Source organism: Sander vitreus, chromosome 7 (assembly GCF_031162955.1).
Source record: "Sander vitreus isolate 19-12246 chromosome 7, sanVit1, whole genome shotgun sequence".
Taxonomy (NCBI): domain Eukaryota; kingdom Metazoa; phylum Chordata; class Actinopteri; order Perciformes; family Percidae; genus Sander; species Sander vitreus.
This window is the reverse complement of record NC_135861.1, coordinates 22,073,752-22,093,104: the sequence shown is the minus strand read 5'-3', so window position 1 is coordinate 22,093,104 and position 19,353 is coordinate 22,073,752. Positions and strand designations below refer to the sequence as shown.

The following is a 19,353-nucleotide window of genomic DNA, read 5'->3' as shown; positions in this document are numbered from 1 at the left end:
CTTTCTAACTAGAGGGAGAAGACCGATCGTCGACTGAACCGTGCTTCTTGGTCGTGATCGTGAGGTGGTGTGCTAACATGTGCTAGCCAGCAGCACCAGTGTCTCGCGAGTACGCAGAAAAATCAACGTGACTAGGCCAACGTTAGCGTAGCTTCAACCTTTGGCATTTGATTCCGTTTCAGATCGGAAACACGTTGTCTGGCTTACTTACGTGGACAATGGTCCGTAGATTCTTTAAAAAACGACTCGGGTTATCTTTAATCTTAAGTAGTCCTCCGGCTTGCAATTTTAGCAGATGCTCATCATAACACGATGTGATGGGACTGCCCTCTGGAGCTAGCTTTCCAATTTAGCATACAACCCACGGCATGCTTTCATGGTCATTTCTATAGTGCCGTTTAATCGTTGGCGTGTAGCACCATGGTGGACTAAATGATCGAAGATGGTCTAAACTCAGCTGTCTGTACTCCAGTGGAAACGAGCTCTTCTGTGGCTACAGAAGCAACATTGTTTCAGCAACTGTTTAGTAAAACAGTATTATGTAAGCCATAACTCGAGGCCCGGTGTGCATTTGGATGGCCATTATAAGTATTGGAAGCAACAAGTTAGACTTTGCTGTAATACACAGGTTACTTAAATCCAAATGCCTCGTTTTGTTGTACCAAATCGTTTTCTGGGTAACGTTACTTTCCACTTAGCTAGAGCTTGATTACTCATTAACTCACATTCTTCCCGACCTGATGTCTTTAGCACCGTCAGCAAACGAAAGAAGTGTGGCCTATGGCGATCACAACATGATTCCATTGAGGAAATCGTGTAAGTTAGCTTAGTAGTTAGTTGTAGTCTGATGGCCAATAATGATAGACACCACAGCTGAAAAATGTACATGTTTGATTGTAGATTAGATCCCCCTGGTAGCCATGCTAGACTCACTCACTCGTGCAGTACTGGTGGGACAGTTGAGTACTGTACTCAGATATGAAGAATTGTGTTTAATCGTAATCTGAAACCGATTTTTTTATTTTTTTTATTAATGGTTTTGATGAGATTATTATGTCCATGATCAGGTCATTCTTGATGACATGGCACTAATGACAACTGGTTGCACTGCTTAAACATCCCACCATCAGCAACAGCTGTCTATTTACTGCTTGTAAACAGCTGCATTGGTTAAAATGCAAGATTTATTGTTCAACAGGCACCACATATGACAAATAGCTAAATATGTGTGTTGTAGAGCTAAAAGCACATTTAGTTTTTTAGATTTTTTTTTTTTTGTGGTTTCAGTTTATTTTGCACAATTTAAAATAAAACAAACTCAATGTGTTAGTAAGTCTGTTTGGAAGTAGTCTAATCTGATTTGGCTACTAGTGACAAGAGTAATGTGCTAATTGTTGAATGAGAGGTCACTTTAATGAAGCTTAGAGCTTCATTAAAGCCAGAATGTAGAAAATGAAAACAATATACACTGGCATAAATATCCTCCCAAATTCTTGCCTGTGCCAGGTAGGATTTATAACGTACAGATGGAATATTATGATGATGCATGTCAAGATAATAGCCACATTTCCAGTTGAAAAGAATTGTCTTCCTTTTGTGTTTGGTGCAAAAGCGCGAAAAGATGGCTGAAAATCGCAGCTAAAATGCGCCCAGTGTAGACGGTGTGAGAGTTCAGTAGTTCCTATAAAGATTTTGCTTTTAACTGCATTTTGTTTACTGATATGTGTCATGTTTTTGTTCAGAGAATGGAAATGAGCAGTAGCAGCGAGTGCTTTGGATGTGGCCGCTCTGGGCATTGGGTCAAGCATTGCCCAAGCGCACGTGGTGGAGGTGGACGCGGCAGGGGTCGGGGACGAGGCAAGGGTACTATCTAATATTCAGGCCACACCCACTACAGAATAATTATTACAATAATCTGGCATACATATTTTTCACTACACTTTACCATAGACCATATGTTATCATGACAATGTCTGCTATAATTTGACACTATAAATAAAATTGAATAGAATGTGTTATTCCCTATGTAGCTGTAGTGTGGGGTTACAGATGGGTCTTGTTACAGCATTCCCAATGGAACATATTCATTTGAGGAGAAACACTTGGGGAGTTGCAGCCATAAATTAAAACCTTGTCTTCTGTTCATCTTTGCATACTAATCTGTCTGTCATTCCAGAGCTGTTCTGTTATCGGTGTGGAGACCAAGGACACATGGCCAGGGACTGTGACCAAACTGAGGATGGTGTGCATTGCAGTTCTAATTCTTCCATTTCAGTTCTAGTTAGTTGGTGTGAAGTGGTGTTTTCTTACACCACATTACAGAAGTAATTACGTTTTGATTTCCATGGTACACACACATAACAGTATAGTATCTACAAGATTTAATATTTATTTACAACCAACTTTTTTTTGAAATGGCAATACATATTTGACAAATGGGTATGTTTATTTTATTTATGTCTTCTGTTTAGCGTGCTACAACTGCCACAGGAGTGGCCACATTTCCCGCGACTGCAAGGAGCCCAAAAAGGAGAGGGAGCAGCTCTGCTACACCTGCGGCAAAGCTGGCCACATGGCCCGTGACTGTGATCATGCCAACGAGCAGAAGTGCTACTCCTGCGGTGGGTTTGGCCACATCCAGAAACTTTGCGATAAGGTGAAATGTTACAGGTGAGTTGACTCGTAGTCCTGTTTTAAATCCCTGTCTTCTCTTCACAACTTTACAGTAGGCTTATTGTGTTCCTATTTTAATTTTCTGATGTTCACTTGAACGCCTTTTTATTGTCTCTCACTTGAGCTAACGACTTTCGTATCCTCTAGGTGTGGCGATATTGGCCACGTTGCTGTGCATTGCAGTAAAGCCAGCGAGACTAACTGCTACAACTGCGGAAAGGCGGGCCACCTGGCAAAAGATTGCACCATTGAAGGCAGTGCATAATCAGTGCCCTCTGTTGCCCCTCCTTTTTCAGATTGATGGTTGGTTGTATTATTTTCTCTGAATCCTCTTCACTGGCCAAAGGTTGGCTAACGGAGGCTAGTCCCAGGCCAGTGAGCCTCTCGACATGTAATACAATGAAAGGGGTGAAAAAATATCTTTCTGCATTCAATACAAAAATGTTTTAGTTTGGTAGCGGTGTTATGTATAATGCTTTGTTAAAGAACCCCCCTTTCCAAGCCACTGGTGATCAGAGATGAATAAATGGGACTAAATATGGGAATCTATAGGACCTCTGAGCTTGTGGAAGAGAGCCTCAGTAAAATGAGATAGAAGAAGGGAGTAAATGGAAACCAAACTTCCATGTATGGTTATTTTGGTTTGTTTTAGTGGGATATGAGTTGGCCAAGAGAGTATGACATGGAAACAGTTCATAACATGATGCATTTCAGCCCTACAAGCAGCTAAGCGGGCGATAACAAACCACATGTTATATTGCTACGATATAAACATTTTGGAGGTATTAAAAGAAACGCGTTCTTTTATAGAAATCTGTTTACAATTTAAATATCACTTGGTAGTCCAAGGTAGACTTTTTCTTTTAAAATGGCTTTGGAATTTTTGTTTTTTTACCTTGGCAAAATTTAACATCAAGAGCAGTTGTCAGCAGAATTAGGAGTTATTTGGGAATGAAAAAATGTTTTCACAGAAATCAAAATGTTATTTTTGTACAATATCACTTAGACTACTGTATAAATACCATTTGCTTGTACTCAGTTTTTAAGTCGGAAGGAAAGTGCAACTGAAGTCCTAGAAAATAGAAATGTAATTTTAAACTATCAATAAAGCTGGAGGAGCACGGGGAGGACCTGGTGTCATATTTAATTTCTTCTTTTAAAATGCCTTACTTTTACAGATGTTTGTCCATTCTCAAATGATCTGTCTCAAGTTGTACTCTGAGTCTGACATACTGCATAATCACCTCATGAGCCTGTATAAAAAGAAGCTTAAATGCAAAATGACCTCCTAGACATACATAACTGATTCTGATCTGCAGGGTAACAGTACACAAAGTGGATCTTTCTTTGTTCCACGTACATTTGCTCCTCTTTTACTTGTCGGCCCTTGGTTAATGTACCTCGGCAAGGCATCTGCAGCATTAGATCCCTAAAATCCGACCACATTTTCCCTGAATTATGAGCAGCCATTCAATTTGGGCAGCCACTCTTCAGTAAAAAAGGGAGCTTTAACTCACAGAGTGTGTAGGGTAAAACTGGAAAGGGGATTCTGGTGTCAGGTCAGATTTCCCAGTCAAATTCCTTCTGGTTCTCTGCAGCAAATTTAGCCACCCCTGAGGCCCCTCTAGGACATGAGGACAGACTGCTGCACTGTGACACCATGCTTATGGTTCTGTGCCATAAAGGAAAAGTCGGGGAGTAAAATGAATTAAATATTTATGGTTAATCTGTATCCATGTTGTGCGAGTCGCACTGGGTATAAATAAACATTCCATGAAATATACAGCCTGTTTATAGAAAACAATGCTCGGGTGGGTAATGGCGATCAATGAGCTCGTGTTTTTCTGCAGCCCTCTCCCATGATTCATCGAGGTGCGTGTGCGTGGCGTGCGAGAAACAGAAAGCTCCACCTCGGTGTCTAAAATGGCAGCGGGGGTTGCAGTCATAGGTTGCAGTGCAGATGCAGCTCTCATAGCTCTACGTCTTCTTCCGGCAGAGATGCAGCAAAGGGCCCTCCTACTCCTCATATGTCGTCATCGGGTCTCGCCCAGTCAAATTCTAGGCGAGAAAACCTACGACGAAAAAAAACCAAAAAAAAAAACAAGCTCATCAGCCACCGCGGCCGGACCGAGCCGGCTCTCGCTTCGCGCCGGGTCGTTTTGATTGATATTGTTTTCTCTTTTTAAACCCGGCGATAAACAAAAGAGATGAGAGGACTCCTGCCGTTTTACCGGGGCCTGAGCACCCTGAGTAACCGTCAAGCCAGACGAAAAACTGTGATTGTCGGTTCTCGGTGCGGGTTTTGCGGAAATCAGTCTAATAGCAAGGTACGGGTCGAGCTGTTGCTGCGCCTCGGACTCATGCAAACAATACATTGTTGACAAGGCGATACTTTGTACTTTGTAGTTGTTTCAGATTGTTTGCTACGGTAAATCAAGTCGACGTTGCATACGCTACAATGTTTAGATGTGGACGCGCTGGCAGGAACAACAGGGGATCTGACAACAAGGATAACAGCAGATGTAGCTTACAGTAGCCTACTGGGTTCCCCTCATGAGAAAAACAATCGCAGATACACTGGGTTCCCAGTTTTTTTGTAGTCCCAGTAACCGCATAAACATTGAGATGGCTTTAAGATTATTTATGCTAACAATGCATGTACCCCACTGCTGTGTCATCATAGGATTCCCACTGTGGATTATCTACACTCACCTAAAGGATTATTAGGAACACCCTACTAATACCATGTTTGACCCCCTTTCGCCTTCATAACTGCCTTAATTCTTCGTGGCATTCAACAAGGTGCTGGAAGCATTCTTTAGAAATAATGTGCCATATCGATAGGATAGCATCTTGCAGTTGATGGAGATTTGTGGGATGCACATCCAGGGCACAAACTCCCGTTCCACCACATCCCAAAGATGTTCTATTGGGTTAAGATCTGGTGTCTGTGGGGGCCATTTTAGTACAGTGAACTCATTGTCATTTTCAAGAAACCAATTTGAAATTATGGTGCATTATCCTGCTGGAAGTAGCCATCAGAGGATGGGTATATGGACATGGTCAGAAACAATGCTCAGGTAGGCTGTGGCATTTAAACGATGCCCAATTGGTACTAAGGGGCCTAAAGTGTGCCAAGAAAACATCCCCACACCATTACACCACCACCAACCTGCACAGTGGTAACAAGGCATAACGGATCCATGTTCTCATTCTGTTTACACCAAATTCTGACTCTACCATCTGAATGTCTCAACAGAAATCGAGACTCATCAGACCAGGCAACATTTTTACAGTCTTCAACTGTCCAATTTTGGTGAGCTTGTGCAAATTGTAGCCTCATTTTCCTATTTTTAGTGGAGATGAGTGGTATCCGGTGGGGTCTTCTGCTGGTGTAGCCCATCTGCCTCAAGGATGTGCGTTTTGTGGCTTCACAAATGCTTTACTGCATACCTCGGTTGTAACGAGTGGTTATTTGAGTCAAAGTTGATCTTCTATCAGCTGGAATCGTCAGCCCATTCTCATCTGATCTCTAGCATCAACGAGGCATTTTCGCCCACAGGACTGCCGCATACTGGATGTTTTCCTTTTTCAGACCATTCTTTGTAAACCCTAGAAATGGTTGTGCGTGAAAATCCCAGTAACTGAGCAGATTGTGAAATACTCAGACCAGCCCGTCTGGCACCAACAACCGTACTACGCTCATAGTTGCTTAGATCACCTTTCATTCCCATTCTGACATTCAGTTTGGAGTTCAGGAGATTGTCTTGACCAGGAACACACCCCTAAATGCATTGAAGCAGCTGCCATGTGATTGGTATTAGATAATTGCATTAACAAGAAATTTAACAGGTGTTCCTAATAATCCTTTAGGTGAGTGTATGGCTGCCCCTTATGTTGCCAAAATAATAAAGGGCCTATATTATGTCGTACTCAAGACCAGAGTCAGCTCTGTCCCTAATATGTTATTAGAAATACACTATGATGTGTGGAAACAATTTTCACATGCATTATACATACTAGAATGTAAATTTAAGTCTTTAAACATGGCAATTTGTGTAGAAGAGGAGCCTTTGATTATTGTGCAGGGTTACAAATTCTCCACTTTATCTTTCATTCCCTTACACCATCATATCGATCAGTCAACCTCCTTCATCCACACTTTGTTGCTTATGTTTTTCTACTTGGAAAAACTATTGCCTGCAGTTTGGCTCATTAACTTGTTTTTGTCCATTCCTTTCCTTCTACAGCCGCAGCCAAGCTTTGGGCTGTTGTTTGACATTGATGGCGTGCTTGTCCGGGGAAGGATGCCAATCCCTGCTGCAAAGAAGGCGTTTGAGAAGTTGGTCGACTCTCAGGGACAATTTGTGTTGCCAGTTGTGTTTGTCACAAATGCAGGGAATTGCCTCCGACAAACAAAAGCAGACCAGCTCTCTCACATCCTGGGAGTACCTGTGAGTTATCAAACTGTTGAGATTGCTCCATAGCTGTTCTATGTAGAATGAATATAACAAACTGAGACACAAAACCTGCACTTCTTTTTTTTTTTTTTTTTATTTTTTTTTTTTTTATATTAATCTGGTATCCCTTCTCACCTCTGCTATTAAAATCACCTAACACTTATCTATTTCCAGATTACACAAGATCAAGTCATCATGTCCCACAGTCCCCTGAGGATGTTTAATAAGTTTCATGACAAGTGTGTGCTGGTGTCAGGACAGGGACCAGTCCTGGAAATTGCTACAAAGTATCCTGGAATCTTGCTTTGCTATGTTTTCTGTTTGCGATCCATTTAAATTAGGTTTGCGTAATACACTTCATTTGTCCTTAACACTGTCTTCAGCGTGGGCTTTACGAATGTTGTAAGTGTTGATATGCTGAGGGAATCATTCCCATTGCTGGACATGGTGGATCACAACAGGAGACCCAAATTGCCGGTGAGATATTGAAATGTGGTGCAGAAATTGGATGTCGATAGTGCAAACATCACACTGTTCTTTAGTCATAAACAACAGCACATGTTTAGCTTTTCTTTTTTTCATTACAGTCCAATCCTGTTGGCAACCTGCCTAAGATTGATGGTGAGAACATGTACCTTTCATCAGCTGTCAGATTCATAGTTATTCCTCGGCATCGGCTTTGTCAGATTTAATGTTACTATTTTAATTTTACATACAGCCGTGGTTCTGTTTGGGGAGCCAATTCGATGGGAGACCAACCTCCAGCTGATAATTGACATCTTGTTGACCAAAGGGAACCTTAGCAGTGTTCACCAAACCCAAAACGTGCCTCATCTCCCCCTGCTGGCCTGCAACATGGACCTCATGTGGATGGCTGAGGCACATTCTCCACGGTAACCAGCGCTGTCACACAACAGTTAAAAGAAGGATTTCATTTATTAACATTAGCAACTAAAGCACAGATTTAAAAACTGCCAAATGTAAAAGTATATATCCCTTTGTCTTTCATTTGGTTCAGGTTTGGCCATGGGACATTTCTTGTTTGCCTAGAGAACATCTATAAGAAGATAACAGGTAAAGACCTGAAGTATGAGGCGCTCATGGGAAAACCGAGTGAGCTGACCTACCATTTTGCAGAGTACCTCATCAGAACCCAGGCCATGCAGATGCAATGGAAACTTCCCGTCACTTCCCTTTATGCTATAGGGTAAGACCCTATGTTTTATTCTTTATTGCAAATGTAGTTAACATCATATGGAATAAACTAAAGAAGCGATGAGACCAACATGATCAGAATTCACTTTTGACAGTCTGATGACAATGTGACTTTGAGTACCTAAAAAAAAAAAGCGATATATTTGATTTATTATTATTATTATTATTAATGCACATGTAAGTAATTAAAAGATGCAGAGAGAAGGAACAATAACTGAATACTAAAATTGAGTTAACCTCTTTTTAAAAAGTTTTTAAAAGTGTGTGTGTGTGTGTGTGTGTGCTCACATTTTAGTGCTTAGGTTTGCAATTTTACCAAACTGAAATGCTGAGGCGTTGCTCTTATCTGGTGAGAAACATTATGAAAATACAAAAACGCCCTCCTTTCAACTGCCCACAAGTAAACATATCACACCTTCCTTTTCAGAACTTGCAAGTTTCACTTCAACTTTTTATCACGATTGTTGTGGTTGTGTTGTTCCAGCAATTGCTGTAATTGCTCTTTCGTCGGCGGAGTAGCATTGAACAGCAGAAAATAAACACATTCTTGCACAAATAAGTATCTACTGTAGGCTAGCTTTATGCATACCGCCTGAGGCACTGAGTAATCTCTTCCCTTCTGTACTCTTAGAGATAACATTATGACTGACATCTATGGCGCCAATCTATACAACCGCTACCTGGAGGAGAGAGTTACTCGAAAGAACCCCAAAGCTGTTGCTAAGATGGCCTCCGCCAGAGGGTCCACCACTGCAGTGCCCCAGGAGGAGGAGAGGGACAATCTGTGGGAGAGCGAGCTAGCGCTGCCCTCTGCCACTTCCTGTAAGTCTGTCCTAGTTTGCACAGGGGTGTACAACCCCAACGTAGAAGTGCCGTCGGATGCAAGTCACTGCATCAAAGAGACTGTGTTCCACGGCCACCGGGACTTCAGATTTGACCCTGCGCTAGTGGAGCCAGACCACATTGTGCATGATGTGGCAGAAGCTGTAGACCGCATCTTTGAGCTGGAGAAGTTTGTGCCTCAGTAGAGTTTAACCAACAGGTGTTGTGTGATTATGGAGGTCCTATAGTTGGGAGGGGGAGGTGGAGCATTACACTGGGTAAACCACTCAATGCATAAACCTGCAGGAGCCGTACACTGTGGACATTGGCAGACAAAAAATGGGTCATCTTCTAAACTTTCATCATTGAGAAAAACTTGAGAGAATTAATCATGTAACTATTACTGTCAACTGCTCTTTAACATTATATTTGTGATTACCTTTTTATTACCTGTTTTCATTCTGGAAACATTTAAGGAACTGCCTTATTTGACCCTACTAAGTTTTATTTTAGATGATAGCAATGTTTTAGATAATGTTCAAATCCTGAAATCATCCTTATATTTATTACAGGAATTTACCAGTGTTTTTAAGAAGCCTATTCAGATAACCGTTGACCCTTATTCCCATGGTGACTTTTTATTATTACAATTTTAATAATTTGTTTACCCATTTATTCTGGAAGTTCTATGCATGAACATGAGAGTAAAACTTGTACTGTAAAAACAACAGTTTGATGTGCTGTATTGTCCTCTAATAGTACTGTCTGTCTGCATTATGAGAGCCTTGACCAGTATTTGCACAGATCAGACTTTCATCTTTGTTAAATGTTACCGTATTTTCCTGCCATACCCTGTTAATTATGATGTAGAAATTATTTTTTATGCTTCAAATTGTAATTCCAAAAGCAAAACTATATAGACATTTAGATACAATCAAAACCTTTACCACTTCATTTTTAATCATTTGTAGTATTTCACTCATTGTAAATACATTAGCGTAAAAACTTATAAGGACTCGTTAAACTTGCTTTGCAAACTGCCTGTGTGTTGTTTTTTTTCAATCAAAAAAATTATCCACAACTTAACAGAAATGGCCAAGATATTGAGGTAACTGTAACAGACAGCACCTGGGTAGATTTTTCTACAAGTTATGCACCATCTATACAGTATGCTCTTAATACTCAACTAGCTCAGTCTTCTTGTTCCGTAGGACTGACAGATCGGTTGTAAGACAAATGCGTGAATATCTAGGCTTTTCCAAAAAATTTAGAAGCCAAACTAGTCTTCAATAATCTAGTGTATCTGTAATGTACACATTTCTTTTCTTTATTATGCATTTATCTGGTGCATTTCCTGCTTAAATGAGTAAAATGTCCCAGAATAAAATTGCCTTGTGAGAAAAAAATGTCAGTTACCCAGAAGTCTCCAGAGACATTAGTGTAGCGGTTTAGCATTAAAGGTTCAATGTGTATCTAATACTGACAGTTTAAATTAGTTACTGCAGTCCAAATTCAACAGTCGCTAAAAACACCACTACCTCCTGTCCTCTCTACCCGACTGCCAGACACACTTTCTCGGTTTAAAATTACGCCATCAACTGCTAAAAACACCACTGCGTCACTGTCCTCTCTACGAGACTGACAGACACACTTTCTCAGCTTAAAATGACGGCAACAACCGCTAAAAACAGCGCAAGTTCATGGTCCTCTCTACCCGATTTACAGCCACCCTTTCTAGGCATAAAATCACTCACCGTTTGTCGGCTACAGCCGCTGAACTGGCTACGTTGTAATCAGCCGTGGCCCGCTTGCCTGGTCCTCCGGTACCGTTAGCGGTTATCGCTTGTTAGCATGTCGGCATTAGCCAGGACCAGTCGGGATCACTTTACTGGCTGTGTCTCAATTGTTTTTGTGAGTAACCAATGAGTACTCTATTCAATGTGAGTACACAAATGTTGAAATGACCGAAAATGCACATCCCTAGTAGCTGTGATAAATTAGCCTGAAGCTAATGCTTACCTGTTCAGGAGGAAATTAGCCAACTCGGCGTCCTTTTAGCCTCTAAGCTGTCTCCATCTTTCAAATACAAATACAATATTTACCCAGGGTTTGTTACATCTCTGGTTATGCAACTTTTAGAAACATGCCAAGTTTTTTCTTAGGTCGGGTAGAATCGATCTCCATTGATCTCGTGCATTTGTTTGCTGCTTCCATGGCTGTACTACAGCTGTATCGCGCTGGGTTTGCGTTTTTACAGAAATCTGGCAACCTGGCCTGACTGTCAAAATGGTCAGTTGATAACAAGCATTATTGTCAGAAAAGATAGTATTTTAGCTTAGCATATTTCTTTAATATCTGATGACATATTGTAGTCATTTTTGAATTTAATACAGTAAATATATTACATATTGCACCTTTTAAAAATAACTTTATTGCAAAAAACAAAGAAATCCGTTGCGCTGCCGTTAATTCTATTTGCCACTCGTATTGTTTTTTGTAATTTCACTGTAGTAGGTCCCTCAGGTAGCCTTTAGCTTTATATTGTGCTTCTTGTGCAACACATCCAGTACTTGTGGCAGTAACTCCATGTTGATAAGTGTTTTTTCTAGATCCTCTGCACACGTGAGGGAATCCATGCTGACCTCTGACTGTGCAGTGTGCAGCCTCCTCCTGTGTTTGGGCTTCAGTGAGCGCAAAGAGTCGGCCTCAAATCCCAAATGTCTCTCATATATGTACAGAGTGAATGTGCACGTTTTGGCTAGTCTCAAGCTCCACAGAAGCAGAACAATGAGGCAGCATAGCATCACTCCCATCACAGTGCTATAAGTCCCGTAAGTACAGCCTGCCAGGGCACAGGAAGAAAAGTAGTCGTCGCTGAGTTCAGTGATGGCTCTCTGAGACACAGAGCTTGGACTGGAACAGGTGGGCTCCTTGGAGACAACATCCCTGTTCTTCAGTAACCAGTTCCTCAGGTATTGGATCCTACAGTCACAATGAAAGGGGTTCCCAGATAGTGAGACCTTTTTCAGACCAACCAGTCTGTCAAAGAGGCCTGGAGTCAACGAGATGAGCTGGTTGTTCTGCACATTGAGCTCTGTGGTGTCTGAGGGCAGATGAGGCAGCTCCATGAGGTTTAAAAAGCTGCAGTTGACCTGCAGGCCAGCAGGGTAGAGGGCTGAACATCGGCAGGGTTGACCAGTAGTGCGTGTGCTTAATGTGGCCCAGACAAGGAAGACAGCTAAGCTTAAACCGGAGAGCATCCTGCAGGATGAGGAAAAGGTTATTCCCTATTTGCATTGTAATTTCCAGTTAATAATAGGAATGGTGTGGGGGGGGGGCAGTGCCCATAAAGTTGTGTATTAGAACAATATTAACATGAAGCAACAAACAAACTATCTCAGAGTCTTGATTTAACTGTTTATGTCAAAAGTGACTACATCAATGAATGATATTAAACACGTCTGTGTATCCTTTGTAGTAAAGAGTTATAGACAAATGACAAAGTCAATGTATTTGTTTAAATGAATAAAAGTCAAAACAACTTAGAAGTTACCTCTTGTGCTGCCAGTCATCCTTAAAATGTAATTATATGTTCACTGCTATAGTCCAATGTTGCATTTGAGTAATACAAAAAGTCTCCTGGACTCAAGGTGTCCCTGTTTCGTAACATGTTATTAAACAGAATAATCGCACACTTAATACAGAGCAACGTCAGTGTAAGGAACGCACCAATAACACTGCACGGTTATGGCACATTTAACATGGAGGAAACCTATCTGCTTAAAGGAGATAAGAGTTTATCTATTAAAAACAGTCAGAGGCTATCTGAAGCACTCCCACACAATGTTTGTTACTGACATCCACTGCAGTGCTGAGGGCACAGGGGGTACTTTACTGCAACATACAGCTGGGAGCATGTGAATTTACCTATGAGATATTTTGAAAGCCAAATACTAAATGAGCTTAAGGCCAAAGAGCCAATGTTTCTTAATGGAAATCTTGAGCTGCAAAGCAGAATGGACAGAAAATCTACAATCCAAGAAAAAATGTCACGCTTCCATAACTTCAGAGAAGTGGATTAAAGCTGAGAGGTAAGAACAATCATTTTCACAGGCTGATCCTATGAGGAACTACCTGTGTAGCAGGTGCACTTTTCACCCATAGGTGGTGTAATGGCATAGTTTTTTCTTTTAATTTGGTAGCACTTTAATGCATGCCCTCTAGTGGAAATGCTGCAATACTAAGAAATGGAAAGTAATGCTGGAGTCTGGAAGTGGAAGATATGGGAGCCTAACTATAAGGCATTAATGTGAAATGCATTATACAAAGACATCTGACTCAGTGCTCAATAAGATAAAGTATTTTGTACTTTATATACACTGGAGAGCAAAAACAACACATGCGTACCATAAGTCATATATTCGTTTATTTTGCGTTCTCAACATTGTCACAGTTGAAGTTTTACAATAACTGGGGTCTTACAGACTCACTACTCACTGTACAAACAGAATGCACATATAAATGAGGCCATTCTCTATCCTTTTTTTGTTTTTTAAATGTGTCTCACGCCAGACTGAACAGCTTGCAGCAGGATGCTTGTATTTGTCTGTGTGTGTGTGTGTGTGTGTGTGTGTGTGTGTGTGTGTGTGTGTGTGTGTCTGTGTGTGTGTGTGGTTTCATGTACTGTATGAAAAGAGAGCTGGGTGTAAATGGCAGCGGACTTTCAAACAGTCTGTTTTTTATTTCTACAGCAAATGCCAGTTCATGACAGCTGGAGGACAATCGAGACAATCGATATGTTCATAAATCACCTCTCTAATCCATGAGGTGATATATATACTTCCTGCTCTTAACTGCAGATATCAGAATAGAGTACTGATCATATACACATTATGTACAGCTGCTTTACCCCCCATCTTGGTCCCTTTACAGCTTCATAAAAGCAGTTCATCAGTTTGCACACAACAATCCCATATTTACACGATGAAAGCCCTCAGCAACAGAAGTGCAATGTTCTTCATGTTTGTAATGTACACAATGGCTTTGCTGATGAAATGCATGCTGAGCTTCAATAACTACCAGCCTAAACATGGAGCAACAAGAACACGTCAACATCAGGAAATTCCAAATTAATCAAAACCAAAAGTCAAAATGTATAGGCTGATTTTTTTCACTCCCCAATAGCTCACAGTGAATAGGACACATGATGATCCATGCAGTGCATTGTTGGGGTACTTTCTCACAAAGAATGACTGTAGACATTTCAAGCACTACAACACACACCAAAATAAACAGTTTCCTCGGTTTGTATCTTCCCAAGATTTCAGAATTATAGCAAAAATATGAAATCAATGGAAAAAAACACATTCAACTGATCATTAATGTCCCATATGTGATATGTCTGTCATCTGAGCGTTCTTTGTTAATTCACGTGAGGATAAATGTGTAAGAATAAGCTTGACTTATGGCAATGGTTTTCTTTGTGAATGTTAAAATACATTTACAACCTGAATATTGGAACAAACAGTTTACTGTCACTAATTTACACACTAGAATAGACTCTTATTTGTAGAATGTAGAAAGTTATTCTTTACATATACCCAGTTCACTTGTTCAGTTTGCATTTTGTATAGTATAACTGCATTTCCTGAAAAAATGAAAGTGTCCTTTCATATGTGCTTATCCAGCAAAATATTTCTGTTCAGCCCAAAGAGAAGCATATTCCTTTTATTAAAATATATATACACATTCCTCTTCCCACTGTGAACTGTGTAAGTAAGTATTTATATATTCTTAAATGAAAAAAAGATTTTTTTTTTCCCACTTAAATTTCATCCTAGACAACAAGATAACAGACTTCCACTCTCAGTACAAGTCTGCATTTTTCAACATGATTGCACTTAAACTTGCTATGGTAACACTGATTTGTTATACAATGTGCAGAGGATAGCCTCACATTAACAACATTACATGCAAAAATCACTTAATAGACATTCCACTGAACTCCAAGTCTGTACCTCTCATTAGACCATGAGGACAGCCACACATTAATTTACTGGGAAAGACTCTGACAGGGGTCAAAAACTAAAATTAAATAAATAATGACGCAACATGAGAAAAACACACAAATTGGAGGGACACCTTGCTTGCTGTTAATGTACAAAATCAGTACAAAGATATTGCACATATGATAGAAAAAAGATGAAAAAAATACTTCACTATGTAGGAACTGATTTTATTCACTCACCAAACTTTGTTGGTAAATAAAAAACAAAATATACTAAACAAGGCAAAGGAAGATTTCAAAAGTGTTTCTGTTTTTGATTTCCAGAGTCAAGAGAGCAGCTGTCGCATATTTTAAAGGCAACAGACTCAACATGTTCAACCTGTTCTGTGAGTCCATTCGTAACATTTGAACTGAGCCTCCAAGCATATTTAAAATGTCTTTTCACTCTGAATCTTCATTACTTTTTACAGTTTAAGCAGCCACAGTATGAGCAGTAAACTAAGATTAAAACAGCCAACCAGCCCAGTTCATCATTTGTGAGAGTTGACAGGAACGGTCTGCTTTGAGGCTTCAGCTGTGACAGCACAGCGTTTTAAAGCCCATATGCAACAGCTGCCACCCAGAGGCTCCTTCTGATCCATTTGAAAGGCAAAAATTCCAGAATAGATTATAGGCCGCGCTGAATGGGAGTTCACTCCTTTCAGATCTACATCCTGTTACCACAGAGTCAGTATAATACTGATAAAATTCATTTTTGCTGATAATAATAATTGTAAGTATAATCTTACAAATTACTTTACGCACAATATACTGTACATGAAGTATTGACTAAATAGATTATGCATTAATAGTTGGCACATTTATTTATGAGAGCTAGGAGAAACACATATAGCTGTCATCTACAGTAAATACAGCACTAGAACTACAATGACTGAGACGGTCCACTCAGTTGTTTAACCTGTCCTTTGATTTAAGTTAGTGTGAAATGATTATACCTAGGTTCTTCACTACATATGAGCTCTACGAGAGGCAATGACAAATTGCATTCATATGATGGTAGGATCCGCAAACCAAAGAGTTGAAAGTTGACTTCCGAAAGGCTGTGCACAAGAAATGATCCAATCGATGTGACAGAGAAAACCATGTTCTCGTCTCAGGTCGTCTTTCCTCCTGATTATGTGAAGGTAAGACAGGCTATTGAAGGAATGAAGCAGTGTGGAGCGGCTTTGTGAGATAACACATTTTCTCTCATACAGCCGTCACGGCCGGGCGGTGAGTGGAAAACATAGAGCATCTTCCTGTACAGAACCCCCTCCCCCCCCACACACACACAAAAACCCTGACGGGGCCATGCCCATGATCAGGCAAACTAGTAAAAGGCCCCTGTTGGAAGATTTAAGTCCGATTTCCAGCCTGCATATTAGTTGGACCTGGAGGTGAAAAAGGTGACCGCGTGTGATTGGTTTCCATCACAGCAGCAGTAAAACACAGTGGACAGGCCATAGAGTTATGCTGTCAGTCCCTTTGGTGTAAGCAATTGTCCCTCTTTCATTAAGTTCCCTCCTCGCTCCTCCTCCTGGTGTTAGGAGCATCACACTACGGTGCTGATGCCACTGTGTTTAGGTTTGGGTCCGCCAGGTGCCGAACCCGCTTGCTGACTGTGGTGGTGGGGAGCATGCTGGGAGTGTGAGGCGTGTTGGGAATGCTGGCTGTAATGGCTGTGCTGTGAATGGAGGTGTTGGTGTGCATGTGCAGCGTAGCCTGGGTGCTGGTGGTACTGCGTGTGGGGAGGGGGGTGGTAGTGGTGGTGGTGGTGGTAAGGCGGCGGGTTCTGTGGGACTTGACAGTACTGGGAATGGTGGCCGTGGAGTTGCACTGTATGTGCTACCTGTGCTGTGTGGTGCAGGTTGGTCGGGTGGGGCTTGTGGGAAATGAGAGTGGGTTGACCAGGTTGAGGGAAAGGGGAGTGGCTCTGGGATGACGGTTTGCCTCGCTTGCTGCCAAAGAGCGACCCAAGGATGGAAGTCGATGCTGAGTTAGGGATGGAGGGTTGGCCGCGGGGTGCGCCCTCACGTGGTGTGGTGGCTCTCCGGCGTGTGTGTGGACTGCTAATGATGGACCCCTGCAGGCAGGAAAAAAAGGTAACAGCATGTCCATCAGACACTGTGCAAGTGCTACTGCACAACAGCTACTGAACAACAGCTACAAGGCACCAGCAGGATTTCTTCTTATTTCAGATAAACAAGTAGCAAAATGTTAAAGGGCATGCAAATGAGAAACTAAAAATGTTTTCATGGTAGGCAGCAGCAACACTAGGAATATTCAGCTTCAATATGAATGGAGCCTATTTTCAAAGGAGCTCTGCTGTAAAGGAGCTAACTGGCTTGAAACAGTAAATCTGTAACATGAGTAATTAATTAATTAATTAATACCATTGGGAGCATAAATCATGACATCAACAAAGACAACATTTCATCTTCATTGCAGTCAGTGTGCCAAACCCTCTAAGAGTCACACATGCAACTTGTTACAATAGTTTCCACATGCAGAGGATGTGACAGGCAAACTCAGCATCCACACATTAGCATTCAACTAGAAGTCAGAAGGCAGGAGAAACTAAGCTCTTGTATGCAGACTTCACAACCTGGACACTTTTCCTCCCGTTTCTGGGTGCAACACTGCTCACTAGCCAGGTATGAATTCTCCTAAAAAAAGAAGCTTTTCATTTGGCACATGCTTCATCTAAGACTGGAGAAAGACCACACAACGTCTTTGAAAGAAGAATGACATTTTTAGGTTTCCAGACTTCAACCCAACACCTGAACTCATGGACACATGACATGAAGGAAAGATGAATGAATGAAATCCACATCTTTACAAGTCTGTGTGAAGCCCATCAGTAGACCTCTGACTATGAAGGCTACGTTCCTCCCTAAACCTTAACCAGGCATTTGAGTGAAAGTGGGGATATGGGAAAAACAAAGACCCAAAGAGGGAGAAGGTTTCCTAGTGTCTCACAGAGCTACCACCCTGCCACTGAGAAGAAGAACCAAATGAAAACCGCTTGGATGTGATTGAATGAAAGACAGAGACAGGCGACAAGGGGAGGGATCAGAGGAGGGATTAGTAGAGTCATGCTTGTTTGAAGATAAAAGTGTATATTGGCCATATAACATGACCAAAACAGGAGATCTCTGGCTTCCAAAAAAGTGGCAGGATCAGAGGCAGGCAACCCATTCATGCACACTAACTGAGGCAAGCAGGTTATAAGGCATCCCAGGAAGAAAAATAAATGATCCAAACAAATGGACTGAGTCTATGAAGCAAAGAAGGTGTAAGACTAAAAATAAATGGTGTGTTTTCACAGTGCACATCATCACATAGAGAGTAGCTTGGATACCAGCTGCTTCCAACTTACTTCCATATTGCTGTCTAGTGATCCTGCACTGCTGCGACGCCCCCGCTTGCCTGCCCGAGACATGCAATACCACAGATTAGAGATCGACAGCACTCCTGGATCGACTACAGACGTTTAGGCCGCCCACCAGTCCCGAAGGGGGCAGTGCAGTGAATTGTGACTGTGAGTAAGGTCCAAATATGGGCGGGAAGGGGAGAGCGCGTTCAGGTCCGGGAGAGTGGTGGGTGACAGGTGGTACAGTGGCTAACTGTATAGTGAAGTCACATCTTCACGCAGGCTGAAAACTAAAACTGTATTTTTAATTTCAGTGATTTAAGTTTTAAAACGCACTTCGAACTGCTTAAAATGTTTTAATTCATTTCTATAAATCTCAACAAATAGGGACCCCAGGGGCATTAAGTCTGATAGATCAAGGAAATGTCCAGAGTGAAGTTTTAACAAAAGATTGCAGGCTATTTCGAAAAACCTTTAAACAGGGTTGATGCCCTAAACCAAATTCTCCCCGATTTTTGAGTTGATAAAACATGACAACTTGTTTGCTAATTTTGTCACAAGATGTAGATTTTCAAAAGGGTCAAGATTGCCGAAAAGCAAGTCTCAGTGACAGTCACGAAGGAGGAGACACATCAAAAGCAATACAGTGGTTGTTGCACATGGGATGTACAGGCATATACAGGTCTGAGGGCGAACAGAGCACTTTTGCTATTGTTAGGCACACTCAGCCAATGATACATGACCAATAATCACACATAAACAGG

The 19,353-nt window shown here is 41.3% G+C and overlaps 4 protein-coding genes across 13 annotated transcripts in view; 2 read left to right on the top strand and 2 right to left on the bottom strand.

Moving 5' to 3' along the window:
- Window positions 1-1,714: 1,714 nt before the first annotated feature.
- On the top strand, window positions 1,715-3,800 carry cnbpa (CCHC-type zinc finger, nucleic acid binding protein a). 3 transcript variants are annotated; one of them, XM_078255377.1, is made up of 4 exons: window positions 1,715-1,857; window positions 2,177-2,242; window positions 2,472-2,670; window positions 2,821-3,800. In XM_078255377.1, exons 1-4 carry the CDS (start codon window positions 1,722-1,724, stop codon window positions 2,936-2,938), a joined length of 519 nt encoding a protein of 172 aa, XP_078111503.1. In that variant the 5' UTR covers window positions 1,715-1,721; the 3' UTR covers window positions 2,939-3,800. The 3 variants fall into 3 exon arrangements, with proteins under 3 accessions (XP_078111503.1, XP_078111504.1, XP_078111502.1); XM_078255378.1 differs by having other exon boundaries at window positions 1,715-1,863; window positions 2,857-3,800; XM_078255376.1 differs by having other exon boundaries at window positions 1,716-1,863.
- Window positions 3,801-4,720: 920 nt separating this feature from the next.
- Window positions 4,721-9,676, top strand: LOC144521084 (haloacid dehalogenase-like hydrolase domain-containing 5). 2 transcript variants are annotated; one of them, XM_078255373.1, is made up of 9 exons: window positions 4,721-5,000; window positions 5,933-5,989; window positions 6,924-7,127; window positions 7,308-7,420; window positions 7,517-7,610; window positions 7,721-7,754; window positions 7,852-8,026; window positions 8,152-8,340; window positions 8,980-9,676. In XM_078255373.1, exons 1-9 carry the CDS (start codon window positions 4,881-4,883, stop codon window positions 9,374-9,376), a joined length of 1,383 nt encoding a protein of 460 aa, XP_078111499.1. In that variant the 5' UTR covers window positions 4,721-4,880; the 3' UTR covers window positions 9,377-9,676. The 2 variants fall into 2 exon arrangements, with proteins under 2 accessions (XP_078111499.1, XP_078111500.1); XM_078255374.1 differs by lacking the exon at window positions 5,933-5,989 and having other exon boundaries at window positions 4,725-5,000.
- gp9 (glycoprotein IX platelet) lies at window positions 9,673-12,902 on the bottom strand. Its single transcript, XM_078255375.1, has 2 exons — window positions 12,724-12,902; window positions 9,673-12,431 (listed from the first exon to the last, which is right to left on the bottom strand). Exon 2 carries the CDS (start codon window positions 12,428-12,430, stop codon window positions 11,690-11,692), a length of 741 nt encoding a protein of 246 aa, XP_078111501.1. The 5' UTR covers window position 12,431; window positions 12,724-12,902; the 3' UTR covers window positions 9,673-11,689.
- Window positions 12,903-13,574: 672 nt separating this feature from the next.
- The window catches only part of LOC144521083 (IQ motif and SEC7 domain-containing protein 1-like), an 89,459-nt gene continuing 83,680 nt past the window's right edge, over window positions 13,575-19,353 (bottom strand). For 6 of the 7 annotated variants that reach the window (XM_078255365.1, XM_078255366.1, XM_078255370.1 and 3 more), the window contains 2 exons: window positions 18,596-18,645; window positions 13,575-17,299 (listed from right to left, as the gene is read on the bottom strand). In XM_078255365.1, the coding sequence (XP_078111491.1) occupies window positions 16,769-17,299; window positions 18,596-18,645 (581 nt within the window). In that variant the 3' untranslated portion in view covers window positions 13,575-16,768. The remainder of the gene's footprint in view (window positions 17,300-18,595; window positions 18,646-19,353) is intronic. The other variant, XM_078255372.1, reaches the window with a different exon arrangement.